General features: G+C 35.9%; 1 protein-coding gene across 1 annotated transcript; it reads right to left on the reverse strand.

Moving 5' to 3' along the window:
* Positions 1-1,404: 1,404 nt before the first annotated feature.
* Positions 1,405-4,198, reverse strand: LOC113288511 (U-box domain-containing protein 30-like). The gene has a single exon (XM_026537577.1). It carries the CDS (start codon positions 3,437-3,439, stop codon positions 2,093-2,095), a length of 1,347 nt encoding a protein of 448 aa, XP_026393362.1. The 5' UTR covers positions 3,440-4,198; the 3' UTR covers positions 1,405-2,092.
* Between the last annotated feature and the right edge of the window lie 10,826 nt (positions 4,199-15,024).

Genomic DNA, 15,024 nt, shown 5'->3' on the forward strand with positions numbered 1-15,024 from the left:
ATTCCAAGTATATTGGGTATCAATACATCCTAGACCAGATAAATCAGCATTATCAGTAACTTGTTGAATAATTGGGAACTCAATAGTAGTAGGAGTTGTGAAAGTTGATCTTTCATGGGCATAGTGATATTAAGGTCTCCTATGATAACTCATGGTATAGATTAGCTCTAGACCCAATTTTACAACTGATAATATAATCAGTAGCCATTATTTCGATATTTTTGTTATTCATATAACCATGTAATCACTGTTTTGATCAAGTAATAGAGTTACTAAGCCACAAAGCCAATAACCTTGGTAGCAGCAGGCTCTTTAAACGATTTTTTTTCCGTTCATCCACATTTTCACTGCAAGGTTTTTCTACCCTTGGATACCACTGGATAACGTGGTAATCCTAAGATTCAGTGATTACGAAAATAAATTCTGTTTACTGAATTATTCAGAGTTTTTTATATCCAAAAATTCCTACTTAATCATATCATTTGGGGGTCTGGGGAAGCCGCGGCCACATGATAATACTGAATGTATTTCCTGCTTTTCATGGTAAATGTTTCTCGATCAAAGGAGTGTTAAATAAGTTAAAGAAATTGATGAAGAGACAAATCAATCAGAGTACAAAGACAGCATCCAAAATATTAAAGTGGTCTGTTCCACCATGAAGACCAAACTCAGAGAGTATCTTAGACTCCAAAAAGAAAAGTATGGGAGAAAGACTGAGAAGTCTCTAGAGAGGACTGTCATTTGAGTTTTCAACTCAGAGCACACCACTATGTCTATGAGAAAAAACCCACGCACAAATTCAGAACTTCCATGATAAAACCCCATACCTTTGAACCACACAAGCTCTTTTTCAGTAAATGGGCACTAATTGAATTGGGATGCCCTACAATCATCTGGAAGTGGAAGTACTACTGCATTTTCACTTGCTCAGAGATCTATCTCTTCAATGACTTATTGAAATCAGTGAAAACTCTAATCAACAACCCACTCTCTTTTGCTTTCTTTCAGCATTAAAGGATTGATTGACATAACATGTAATACTGTCCTCAGCTCTGAACACACACTTTGGAGCTGGTTGCAATTCCAAATATAGAATCAACTGGAAGAGTGTACTTCTAACTCAACTCACTCAATGTCCAGTGAATTATGGCAAACTTTCTCTCCAGTCAAGTCTCATATTATGATCATGTATGAACTGAGAGTAAAGACCCACAAATGAATAATGCTAGCGAAAGTTAATAGAAGAGACCAGATGTGAAAAGAGATAAAGGATTTGATGTTTCATTCATGAGCACAATGAAAGAAGAAAAGAAGACAGTGTGTGAGAGGAACAGATGCCAATAGAACTTGTAAAAAAGTGTAAAAGTGAAATTTGTGTCTGAGCAAAGTAAAGTAAGAACAAAATTGAAGAGAAAATGAATCAATAGACTCTCTAATTGTACACACTTGCGAATATTTCTGTGAGCCGAATGATGGACTCTCTTTTACAGTCTCTACAACGGTGAGTAGTATGAAATCACCTCAACCAAAAGAAACTACAAACAAAACTAGGAAAACATTTCATAAACCGGTAATCTAGCCTACACCATTACAGATTACAGATTCAATATGTTTCCCATCCCAAATCTAACTGTCTTGCAAACCCTATTGTAAGAATCCATTCCATAAAAATGAAATGGAAATTTCTCAATGCTGTATTGCAGATCCAAAGATAGCTTTTCAAGAACAAAACTGGCCCTAAGTATATGATACAGAACCTTACAGGGGCTTCTTATTACAAGAACTTCTCCAATACTAATGACCAAATTGTGTGATTTATCACTTTATGGTGTTTTCTTCATGTATTGAACTCAATCAAGAAAATTACAGGATTTTTGTATTACACAGGGAGAGAGAGTGAACTTTAGTTACCTATCGAGTATTAACCCTCCCATTGATTTGATTGACAAGAAGCTTGCTTCCATTTTATGGTTTCGCGGTGCTGCTGCAGCTTCTCTTCACCAATTCAGCACAAGCCCTTGAATCTTTAACCCAAGCAGCTGAATTGGGTGTCTGGTGAAAATGTACACTGGCAACTAGCCACATTTCTTCGTCATTGGATTGTTCTTGTAAGCTTGCATTTGGATATGAAAATGGTGGCTGTGTAATTCAAACTGCACAACTTCAACAGCTCCGCCGATCTCTGCTTCAAAACTGGATTGCACCCACTCTGAATAACAAGTAGAAGTTTTGCTGCAAGACCGGCTTCTACGGCCGTTGATGCACATTCTTCCGGAGCTAACTTGCAAACCGCCCACAAAATTGATAATGCATACTGTGTACAGCTCTCGGAAATCCTCATTAATAGCCTCACAACATTTGGGATTGTATGTGGGCAATCCTTTAAAGCTGATCTTCCTTCAGGAAGATTAGAGAGAACATCCAAAATGAACAAAGCAGATTCCAAACAATCCGGATTCAAATCAGGCAAAAGCTCTACCAATTGCGGCACAGCTCCAATGGTGACAACCATGTTTGTAACTTGTTTATGTGAACATATCATCTTCAACAGACTAAGCCCAGATGAAATTCCATTAGGATACCTCTTATTCTTGACTAATCTCAATAACCCAACCAAAAGACTCATACTTGAGACAATCTCTGACCTAAAATCCTTCTGCTCCATCAACATTTCAATCAATCTAGTGCAATTGATTTTAGTCTCAATGGATCCCTCATTCAACATATCCACCATCAATGAAATCTTAGCCGGTTCCATTAATTTAGTCTTAGAATCAGAATCAAGATTCAAATGAACAAGAATACCAATTGCTTCAGACCCAACAGCATGTGAAGTAAAAGGACCCAATAAAGATGAAATCAAAGCAATCCCACCTTCTTCAACCACAGTTTTCTTAACAGAAGCATGGGCAGAAACTACCTGTTGAAGCTCTTTCAAAGCCTGAACTCTAGCCTGACCTTTAACCTTCTTTAATGTCTCCAATAGCTCAGAAGCTCTTCCTTGAACATCTTCTGATCTCTTCTTCATCAACAAATACCTCTGTGAAAACCAACTGTAGATCAAATGATAAAGGGTCCTGTTAGGTGTTACAGAATCATCCCATAGCTCCTGCATAGTGGTCGGGCATGTAAAATGACCTAATGAAAACCATTTGAGAATGTTGGATCTCTCATATGTTTGACCTGTACATAGAGTAACTGGGTCTTGCATAGGTTCTAATGAGATTGGACATATGAATACAGATGGTACATCAGATGATAAATCAAGCTCATTGATCATTTTCTTCAGATCCAATTTCTCAGCAACAGCAACAGCAGCAACCCCACATATGATACCACCTCCACCACCACCACCCAAAACCCCATCTTTTACTGCTGTTTCCAGATCTAACACATGTCCACCTCCACTCACATCAAACATTGGCTGAAACATTGGCATTTTTTCTCTTACAGATAGAAAAGAAAAAAGAAAAACAAACTAATGAATACCCCCCAAGGTAGTAGTAGTAGTAGTAATAATAATTTTAATAAAGATGATGAAAAGAAAAATAATGAAGGAGGAGGTTAAAGCACATGAGATGTGTGAAAAGGAGGAGATATGAAATGAAATGAAGAAAAAAATCCTCTCAGAGTTTTTCTGTCATTGACAATTACAAGCAGGAAATAGATAGAGACAGTGTGTTAATGGGGACAATTTTTGGTTTCTTTATGCTTTATCATACTCGATATCTCTTTTTTCTTCTTATTCAGTCAAAAGACTCATTACTACCATAATCATCATCATACAATCAAGACTATCTTCTTCTTCTTTACAAGAACCAAAACTTTACCTTCCTTGTATCTTCTTCTTCATTTCCTCTAATAAGTTTGTGTAAAGTGAGAAATCATCAACCTAGATTCAGCAAAAGGAAGAAAAAAATAAGCCACTCAAAGATCTACAGTAGTTTTGTTTTATTTTTCTCTCTCTCTCTCTCACACCCCACACACAAAAAGTTTGAGAACAATTACAACTCAAGAGACAAAGGCTGAACCCTGAAAATAGATGGATGATTGAAAGAGAAATCAGAAGAACCCAAATGAAAGAAAGAAATTGAGAGAGTGAGAGAGCAGAGAAAAAAAAAAGCAAAATTAGCAACTGCAAGGCTCTTCCTCTGCTGCTTGGGGGCAGGGGGAGTAGTAGTTGTTTGCTGCTGAGAAAACCCCACCACCCGATGAGAAAAATATCAGTTTTTTTTTTGTTTAAGTTCTTAATTAATATTGTAATTACCGGGAGATAACAGGTTATAGGCTAGCAGGTATCTTTACCTCGAATTGAGCACCGTGCGGTCATATCATCTGTTTACTTGGGAGTATTTTTTTTATTTTTAGGTGAACAACACACTTTATTTATATCGAAAGCCCTCAACAACCCATACCATGCTCATAAGATTACTGTGCATCTGAGCAGCAAAATGCTTTCTAGATAACGCATTTGCCACCGTATCAGTGGGTATGGACCAAGGCTATGCTAAAGTGCAAGAAGGCAGGCATTTGGATACTATTTGCTAAAGGGAGAAGCACAAATTTGTCACACTATTTGAATAAAAAAGGAAGTTTGCTTCACAAAAATTTTGTTCTTTGCTATTAGAAGCAATTTTCAAATTTATGGATGTCATTTAAGAAGTTGTCTTTTGAAAACATAAAATTCATAAGTTAGTTTAGACATATAATTTCAGAATGATTTCTACAGATAAAAAGGTTCATTTTTTTATAAGTGATAATATTTTGTTTGTGACTTCTACTTTGTGGACAAGCTACTAACTTTCAATATTCCTAATTCTAAAAGTATGAAAATAGAGTGTATCTAAATGTTTCAAATCTTTCGAGGATGCATTTACAAACTATCACTAGTTTGATACTCATCCTATAAATCATAAATCAAAAATAACAAAGAAAAAGTAATACTTTTTAGAGATTGGTCACATGTTCTGAAATCCGTGAATCAGATAATAACACGTTTGGATACCAGAAGCAAAACGGAAGTCACGAGATATCAAAAAATTCCAAGCCACGCGCCACTAAATATCAAAATCTCGCGGCTTTGAAATATCAGAAAGGAATTGACACAATGGACAGGCATATTCCAAAAGAACATAGGCACATGGAATCGAGTAAATTTAGCTGCCATTTTCATAGGCAGTAGTCAAAATACTGAGAGTTTTACTATCGCACGCTTGGGTCATTGGACCTACATGAGTTTTTTTGTTTTTCATTTTATTTTAACTCTCTTCTGCAACCTGGAAAACCGGTACAAATAAATATAAATATTCAGACTTCAGAGAGATTTAGATCACCTGGATGGAGGAAGAAATCGACAAAGTGGGCCCCACATCTTTATTATTTCCATCTACTAATAAATTAATGATTATTATTGGGACAGGATTTGACTAACACTTAGGTAATATGGTTTGACTGGTATACCATACATCGGGCTTATCCGCTTGTCTTTGGTTATAGAGTCCATCTTTGACTGGACCGCTTTTCTTTTGCTGTGCTTGCACTATCCACTGGTCATATACTGACACGTACTGCTAATTAAACAGTTTTTTGTTTGTCTTATTTTTTTCTTCTGTTTAATGATAATTAAGTTTCCTTTTTCAAATTTTGAATGTTTTGATGACTTGATTTAGTAACTGCTAATAAATATTCTGTTGTTAGCCAGAAACAGGTTTAGAAGATCGTTATTATTTTTCTTTTTTTTTATGGTACTTGGTTTAATTTTGGAACCAGCTGCAAATGCATATCTTGTGATGATCTGTATAATCAAATAAACGTGTAGACCTCAAATTTACAAACAGTCTTCTATGATGACCACATGTATTTTTCTTTATGATAGTAACCAGGAATTGTTTAGGAATATGATTAGCGCATCAAAAAAGGGATAAACCTAGTGGGTGGCTTCTTAAGTCATCATTTGTGTAAACGAAATCATGGTAGGTAATTCTACGTTATCTTTAGTTGTCTAGTGAGTGGATTGTTCAAATCGTGCAGTGTATCAAAGTTTGACGAGTGGAATCAATCAATCAACTTGAGTCATTATAAAGTTGAATGCAACAAATCAAAGATTATTGGACGTGTCCGTGGGGTTTTGGTAGTTATGAGGTTTCGGTTACAATTTAATAAGGTTGTCTAATTGTTTTATTAGTTTTGAGAATTGTTAGGTACACGCTTGGTTGTGCATGAATAGGTATTATGCTGCATGCAGCAGGCTGCAGCTGGAGTTGTTATTATTCTTGTTGACAGCAGGACAATTTGGTAGTGGTGATGGCAATGTACCTCTCTGGTGAATAAATAGGAAAAAAGAGCTCGAACGGATAAAAGAAACACTAAAATGCTGTGATTTTGAGTCGCTAAATATCTCTTACGGGGCACCCCTATATCAGTATGTATGATGCATTTGAGTGACTGTAAAATTGGTCATTTGTCACTTTCATAAAGAAATGTGGTCATTTGTTAATCAAATAAGCGAACGGCATCAACAGACCAGGACACGTGAGTCAAATTTTTGAAAATTTTGTCATCAATCCTGCGGGGTCCGTATGACGGCTGCATGACTACATCGAATAAACATGATCCCCATCGGAAACAATGGATTGATGGATTTATGCTGAGGTATCTACAATTGGTACAAATACTCAATAAGTGTCCGTGTTTAATTCTCCACCAATCACTATGAACTCTTTTCTTCTTCTTTTTCTTTTTTTTTTTCATTTTCATTTTTTTTTTCCAGATTTTTCTTTGTTTTTGGTGTCATTGGTATACAATCCTTTAGTTTAGCGCTTCATTATTTTTTAGAGGCATTAAGTAATTTGTTGTACTCGAGAAATTGTTTGAAAATATCAGATTTTTGTCTAACAGAATTTAAAGATTTATGGAGCAAGTACTTCAATAATTTTGATTATTCAACCCAATTGTTACATCTACGTTACACACAATGTGATCAGATGACACTGAAGCTAAAATGACGTTTGTATACTAAAAGTAGAAACCAAATCTAGAAGTCAGATGAAAAATTTCCACAAGACGTTAACATTTTTGTTTCTAAAAATCACTCTAAAATTGTATTTCCAGATAAATTTTTTGTTTTTTTCTTTTTTCACTTTTGAATTCACTCAAAATTCAATCGAATCATTTAACTGTTATGTAAATCGATGTAACTGAGTTATACTGATTCTTTCATTTTCCTTTGTAAATGATTACTGAAGAACAAAACAGAGGTTGAATTAGATGAAAAGAAGATTGAACAATAAAGATGGGGGAAAGAGAAAAGTTTGGAGGATTCTTTGGAGGATCAAAATAGATCTCAGATAAGTCACAACACGGATGAGGACATCGACTGTGAAGATGTTGCTAATCCTAAAGAAAATATTGTGCAACTAGAGAAGAAAACTTTCTCATTAGAGATTGAATATTTTGAACAATTAAAACTGTGAGGATTAATGAATGGGGGAGAAAAGGCTACCATGCTTGGCTTGCATTTTATCCGGTTGTAATTTCATAGCTAAAAAACACCTTGGATTGGCTGCTAGGGATGGATCGAATGTCAACAAATGGATAAAAAGAGTGGGGAAGATGTTTACTTCGCTCAAATCCAAAGTAATCAAGAAGGCGTTTTTATGAGAATCTCAAGATTCCTGTTTGGATTTGAAGGAAAATATTTTAGTATTTATATCTCGCATGGAGAACAAAACAGTGCAGGACTTCATATCAATCTTTTTTCACAGCAAGATTGTGTGAATTCTACTTTGGATTATCTACATTCCCAAAGATCAAGGTGTTAGAGCACTGCTCGGTCGAACTCGCATGCGTTGCTATCTCAAGCATGTCTGTCAATGTTAGTGATCAAAACTATAAGTCTTGATTTCTAGCATATTTATAGATGTCTTGGACTATGACATAGATTGTGTAGTTGAGCATTAGACTTCACAGCGTTCATTATTTGAAGACGAAGAACTACTAAGGGGAGCTTGTGGAACTTCATCGACAAAAGGTATGTGGAGACTGAAACTCATCGATCATTTGGAAAGTCTATTTCTACTCTATCTCCTATGTTGAGACATAAGTCGTATTACGATATAGTTTTCTATTATACACATTTGAGATTTCGAGCTGAGTTTATCTCGCTTACATATTTCTCGAAATATGTGTTGGCAAGCTTTCGCTTCGACCAAGTTCATCTTATATTCTTGACGAAAGACAGGATATGACCATGTGAAAATTGTCGAGTAACATCATACATGGTTTGTGTGATACAATCATTTGGTGTAGACTTGGAATGTTTCGTTATGATTATTTCAATAACTTGAAAATTACTTTGATGCTAATAGTATGTGAAAACGGCTATTGTCATTATAGAAGAATGTTTCAATGATTGAAATAAAGAGTTGAGAGCGTAACCATGTTTGGATATAAGCATATATAGTGTGTTCGCACATTGGTGTATAAATCCACAAACCGGGAACCAAGTGTATGCATATGTGTGTATACCAAATTGGTGAAGGAGACAAGATAAGTATGTGTACTTGTACGCATATTGGCGGAATTATACTCAAGTCCGCTCTTGAAGAGGCACAACACAGGATGAAACAACAGGCTGACAACAAAAGATCAGAAAAAGAATTCAAGGTGGGTGATTGGGTCTACTTAAGGCTTCAACCATACAGGAAAACCTCAGTTCAGTTGAAAAGGAGCTTAAAATTATCAGCTAAATTTTTTGGTCCATACCAAATCATTGCAAGACTTAGCAAGGTGGCTTACAAACTTCAACTTCCTTTTACATCCAGGATACATCCGGTGTTTCATGTCTCCCGGCTTAAGCCAAAGATTGGTACAGACTGTTAGAGTATTGCTCGGTCGAACTCGCATGCGTTGTTATCTCAAGCATGTTTGTCAATATTAGTAATCAAAACTATAAGTCTTGATTTATAGCCTATTTATAGATGTCTCGGACTAGGACATAGATAGTGTAGTTGAGCTTAGATTTCACGGAGTTCATCATTTGAAGAAGAAGAACTACTGAGGGGAGCTTGTGGAACTTCTTCGACAAAAGGTATATGGAGACTTGAACTCATCTATCACTTGGAAAGTCTATTTCTACTATCTCCTATATTGAGAAATAAGTCGTGTTAAGATGTAGTTTTCTCTATACACATTTGAGAGTTCGAGTTGAGTATATCTCGCTTATATATTTCTCGAAATATGTGTTGATAAGCTTTCGCTTCGACCAAGTTCATCTTATATCATGAGAAAATTGCCGAGTAACATCTTACATGGTTTGTGTGATACAATCATTTGATGTAGGCTTGGAATGTTTCGATAATGATTATTTTAATATCTTGAAAGTTGCTTTGATGCTAATAGTGTGTGAAAACGGTTATTGTCATCCTCTAAGAAAGTTTTAATGATTGAAATAAAGAGCTTAGAATCATGTTACCATGTTTGGATATAAACATAGTGTGTTCTCACATTTATGTGTAAGTCCAAAACCGGGAACCTGAAGTATGCGCACCCGTATGCGTACTGACGTAACCAAACTCGGTCCGGATACTTAAGTATGCGTACCCGTTTGCATACTTGAGTTGGTTACCTTCTAAAATCGGTTGTACATGAACTTAAACATTTATAAAATAAGGAATGCAATCTTTGCAAACCGTGGCTATAATTTTCATGAACTGATTCAAGTGAATCAAACCTATTTTGCTTTAATTGTGTTCTTGTATACTTCTATGAGAATATAGCAATTGAACGTCTCTTTAACTAGTTTCATTTTAGTCATTTGAACTAGTTATGGTTAAGATGAATAAGGTTGATACGAGAGTAATCATATGGCTAAATGAGGGTACATTTCATTTGTGTGTAACAAGCTAAGTTCGATCTAACGGTTGAAAGATATTAGCTTGGTTGAATCAGGTTTTTCATCTAACGGTGAATATTGAATGATTTGTTACCAAGGTAACTTGGATTGCAAACCCTGATTTGAAAACTATATAAAGGAGAACTCTAGCAAATGGGAAACCTAATCCCCACACCTCCTGTGTGTTACTAGTTGCATCAACTAGAGTCGATTCTCCTTTAACCTTAGGTTTCTATCGAGACCCTGTAGGTTAACGACTTCATTGGGATTGTGAAGCCAGATCCAACTATTTTCTTTGAAGTTGCGTGTTCTGATCTTGCCCGATTCTATCGTTTGAGTACTATATTCTCTAAGATTTGCTCGAGATTTAATCTCCGATAGGCAAGATAAAAAGTAATCACAAACACCTTCATCTCATCGTTTGTGATTCCACAATATCTAGTTTCGCCATCATACGAATTAGATTATTGTGAGGTGATTGATAATACTAGGTTGTTCTTCGGAATATAAGTACGGCTTATCAATTGGTTCTTGTTCACCTGATTTATCAAAAGACGAAACAAAAACTCTTGAGTATTTTTGTGGGAGGCAGATTTATTCAATCTATAGACTTTTATGTGAGTGACAGATTTGTTTATCAAGTCTTCGACTTTGGTTCGTAGCAACTCTTGGTTGTGGGTAAGATCAACTAAGGGAATCAAGTGAGTAGTATCCTGCTGGGATCGGAGACGTAAGGAATGCAACTGTACCTTGAATCAGTGTGAGATTGATTAGGGTTCAACAGCAGTCCAATCCGAAGTTCATTGGTAGTAGGCTAGTGTCTGTAGTGGCTTAATGCAGTGTGGTGTTCAAACTGGACTAGGTCCCGGGGTTTTTCTGGATTTGTGATTTTCCTCGTTAACAAAATTCTGGTGTATGTGTTATTTCTTTTCCGCATTATATTTTGTTATATAATTGAAAAATCACAGGTTGTGCGTTCTATCGATCAATTAGGAAATCCAACCTTGGGTTGTTGATTGAAATTGATTGATCCTTGAACATTGGTCTTTGGTCCCTTTCAAGTTACTTCTCTTATATTTAATCGGGCTCACAAATTTCTATTTGCTGATTGCAGATTGAATTGAGAGATACAGATATAAACTCTTGTATATACTTTTTTCTAGATTGAGTCTGTATGTCTAGTTGATTCTCTAAAAAGTATATTGGAGTAAGTCCTCTCAGAGTGCCAAACGAATTATTTGGTGTGGTTGTTAGACCCTCGTATTTTCAATTGGTATCAGAGCAGGCAAACACATTAAAGACTTCATAAGTCTATGTTTGTAGCAATATGTGTTCTGAGGACCTAAGAAATATCTCACAAGATAACGCATATTGATATGTCTTCCAAGGGTTCTGATTACACCAAAAATCTTGGATTTGCCTCAAAGGATAACTCCTTAGTAGATTCTTCCGAATCCCGAGAGAAAGACAAGATTTGTGAGATCATATCAGAATCTGAAATGGAGCTCACTAGATTGTTAAAAAGATGGGCTGAAATCAAGACTAAATTAAGTCAAAAAAAAATAACTCCTAAAAAGCTATCTCGAAAGACCCTTTAAACGAGACGCACTATACTTGAGCCATCTACAAATGGTTCAAATATATATATATATATGTATATTCAATCTCCATTCCCTCGCCATAGCTAAGAAGTAATCCGAATAGTTATATGGATAAACCTTGATTTTACAAATAGTCTTCTCCCATGACCACAAGTATTTTGTTAAAGATGGCAATTAAGAATCTTAATATGGCTTGCGAATATGATTAGCGCATCAAAAAAGCGATAAAGCTAGTGGGTGGCTTCTTAAGTCATCATTTGGCTAAATGAAATCATCGTAGGTAATTCTACGTTATCATATTGTTGTCTCCTCAGTGGATTGTTCAAATCGTGCAATGTGTAAAGTTTGACGAGTGGAATCAATCAACTTCTAAAGTGAATGCTACATACAAATCAAAGATTATTGGACGTGTCCGTGGGGTTTGGTAGGGATTTAGTTATGAGGTTTCAGTTGGAGGAGTACTATATAATAAGGTTTGATCATGAACGTTAGGTACTTGATTACACGCTTGGTTGTGAATATTGCAGGCTTGCAGCTGGAGTCTTAATGTGAACTAATTAACAATGTCTACCAAAAAAAATAAGTTCAAAAGTCCAGGATGTTTTTAATTTGTGTCGACAGTATTTACGAACTTGTTGTTGTAGACAATTAAGTAGCGAATGGCTCAGATGACTTGAGTCAGACACTTGACTCATTATGCCACATTTTCTGAACTAGGAAGTCGATACTCGAGTAGCTTAGTTGATTATGCAAATTTCGCAGTCCATCGAGTGTGCGCCAGACCTTAGACCCACACAAAACCCCGAAAGTGAAGTGAGTGCAGTGTCGCGTGTCGATCATTCTGTACATGCAAGCAGCTCTTCTCACTTTCTCAGGCAAGGTCCATCGTAAACTCAGCCGTAAACTAAAGGCTGACAAAACCAAGTACAGTAAAGTAATTTGGCTTTTTCTTCTCGTTTGTTTTTGGTTTTTTCTCTCTTTTAAAATTCGGTCGTTTGTTTATCAAATATAAGCACACGGCATCAATAGATCCACGCACGTGACTCAAAAATTTGAAATGTCAGCATCAAATGTGCAGATCCTGAGAAAGCACCTCTCGTATCCGGCTGCTTGCCTGCACCAATAATTTTGTCACGGCTGGTTTCTCATGGGTCAATTTCCTCCTAGGAAAATGATGCCTCATGGGTTTCATTGTCTAATACAATGGCAACCGTAAATGTGTATTTTTGCCCGTAATGAGATGGAAGTGGGGGGTCGATTTCTACTAGTCTTTGTATTTTCATTTATTTCAGACGTAATTTTTTTTTTGTTGTTGAAAATAAGACTACATAACAGAAAAAGAATCAATTAATTCAGTGATTCAGTCTCAGATGAGATGTACAACGGAGAGGTGGTTCTCGTGACGACTGAATCCAAGAGATTGGCTTCTCCTGGTTTTACAACATTGTTTTGTTTGGGTACCTTAAGAGAGTTGACAGAATCGAAAGTTATTATAGGAATTAAAAATAAAGGAGGAGAACCATCCTAGTAAACTAAGGCATTTGATTTTTTTTTATTCGTTCTTTGGCTAATCAGTTTGGTGATCCATTTGCACTTCGGTCTGCAAATTGAAAGCCCGAAAAAGAGACCATGGTGTTTGTCAGAGAAGAGCTTCGTCCAAGATAGGTTTATATAGCCTCATGATTGAGTCATTTGTGCCTCGTGAATATTTGATAACTGATAAGCAGTCTCCTTCTATGATCAGATTCATGATATTGTTCCTTTTAGCCTAGATCACAGCTTCCAGAGCAGCTACGACTTCTGTTGATGTAGTCTTGCAAACTCCACTGCACGCTCCTTTGAAGGTTCCTGTGTGGTTCCGTAAAGGAGATCCAAAACCAGCATTAGTTAATTCAGAAATCCAGGAAACATCAAAATTGAGTTTGAAAACATTATATAATATTTTGTGTTTTGGGTTGAATGATATCAGATAAACAATTGTGTGTTATTGGATACCAATATTGAAAATTCCTAGCTATATGGTGTGCAACTTGTTCTGAAGTAGTGTTTTTATTATCAGAAACCCTTAAGCATCTTTCCTTCCATATGTGACAGCATTTGGTAAAAGCTAGAGCCATGGATATGCATGTTTCATTCCCTTTTCTCCATTCGTTGTAGTGTTTTAAGAAAGAGTTATTGGGAGTGAGATTACAAGATACTCCATGTAATGCCATTGGTGGTAAGTTCCAGATTTCTTTTGCAAATTCATGATCGAAAAAACACGTGATATGTAGATTCCACCTCCCTTTCACAGAATATCATTGTGTTTCCACATTTAGAATAGATCCAAGTTAATTGGATTTATTATTGGAGCAAGCACTATGAAGGGATGTTTTTCTTGGCTTTGGCCATATTATCGCTAAGAGCAATCATTGTGACAAGAAATTCCTCTAAATTATAGCGAAGATTTGTCTAGTGGGTGCCTGAGATGTGCAACACCCATTAGCCAAGGCTTGGATTACGGGAACTGAGTTTCCTTATTGTATGAAAACTCATTTGCAAAACATTGTCCAGTTTTTTATTGAACCTAGGTTTTCATTTTCAGTTGCCTGTAATTTTTGTGTTTTTTTATTTGTCCATCGAAGGATTGATATCTTGGATTGAAAAATAACTTGAGGGAAACTGAGATGTTACTTCCAAATACAGAGATCATGAAACTGGATTTTTTTCCTATCTCTTAGCTTGACTATAAATCCAAATTATAGACAAGAAATGACTGACTACAGTTCGTGGTCTTAGAAATGGCAAGTTAGAATGATACTGAAGAGTAGACCAAACTCTATGTGAACCAAAAATGATGGTCCGCTTGACCAATTCAAATGATGTCTGGTTAATGTAAACTATGCTAACCAAAAAATCTATAATTTAACTTAATATTTGTAAGTTGGAATAGTGACTATAGTTCGATTTGTATTTCTAACAAAAGACATTTTCCAAAATATTCAAAGCATCAATTTGAAAAACTTCATTTCCCAGTTTATAATTGAGGCAGAATTGTCGATGAATTGTATTATGTTCTTAAGATCTATCTCCATGACAACATGTGTAATCTGCAAATCTCTGCATTATTTGACTGCCTCTAGGAACCCAAGACACTCTGATTGCTATGAGCTTCGAATACCTTATAGACCTTTGACACGGCTACCCCTCCAAACACCTATAAGACCCCTCGGTGTTAGATCTATACTAGTAAAGACATTATTAGAAAGATAAAAAGCATCACAATTCAAAGTAAGAAATGGATGTGAAGGTGGTTTTTTGGATGGTGTTTTCTCTATGTTGTTATCTATGCTGCTTAAGCTACACAAAGCGTTTTTTTTCTCCGGTAGAGTCCAATGTAAATGAAGAAATTAATGGTTCTTTTAGAAGTTGAGCTTTGATCTGGTTTATCACGAGCTACCGTTCTTCAAACATGGTAGCTATGGAAACAATCTGGCTATCTAGAATTATGTTTCCTCCAGGTACCTCCATCCAAACTGCCCTAGAAAAATT

This window comes from Papaver somniferum, chromosome 6, assembly GCF_003573695.1.
Source record: "Papaver somniferum cultivar HN1 chromosome 6, ASM357369v1, whole genome shotgun sequence".
Taxonomy (NCBI): Eukaryota; Viridiplantae; Streptophyta; class Magnoliopsida; order Ranunculales; family Papaveraceae; genus Papaver; species Papaver somniferum.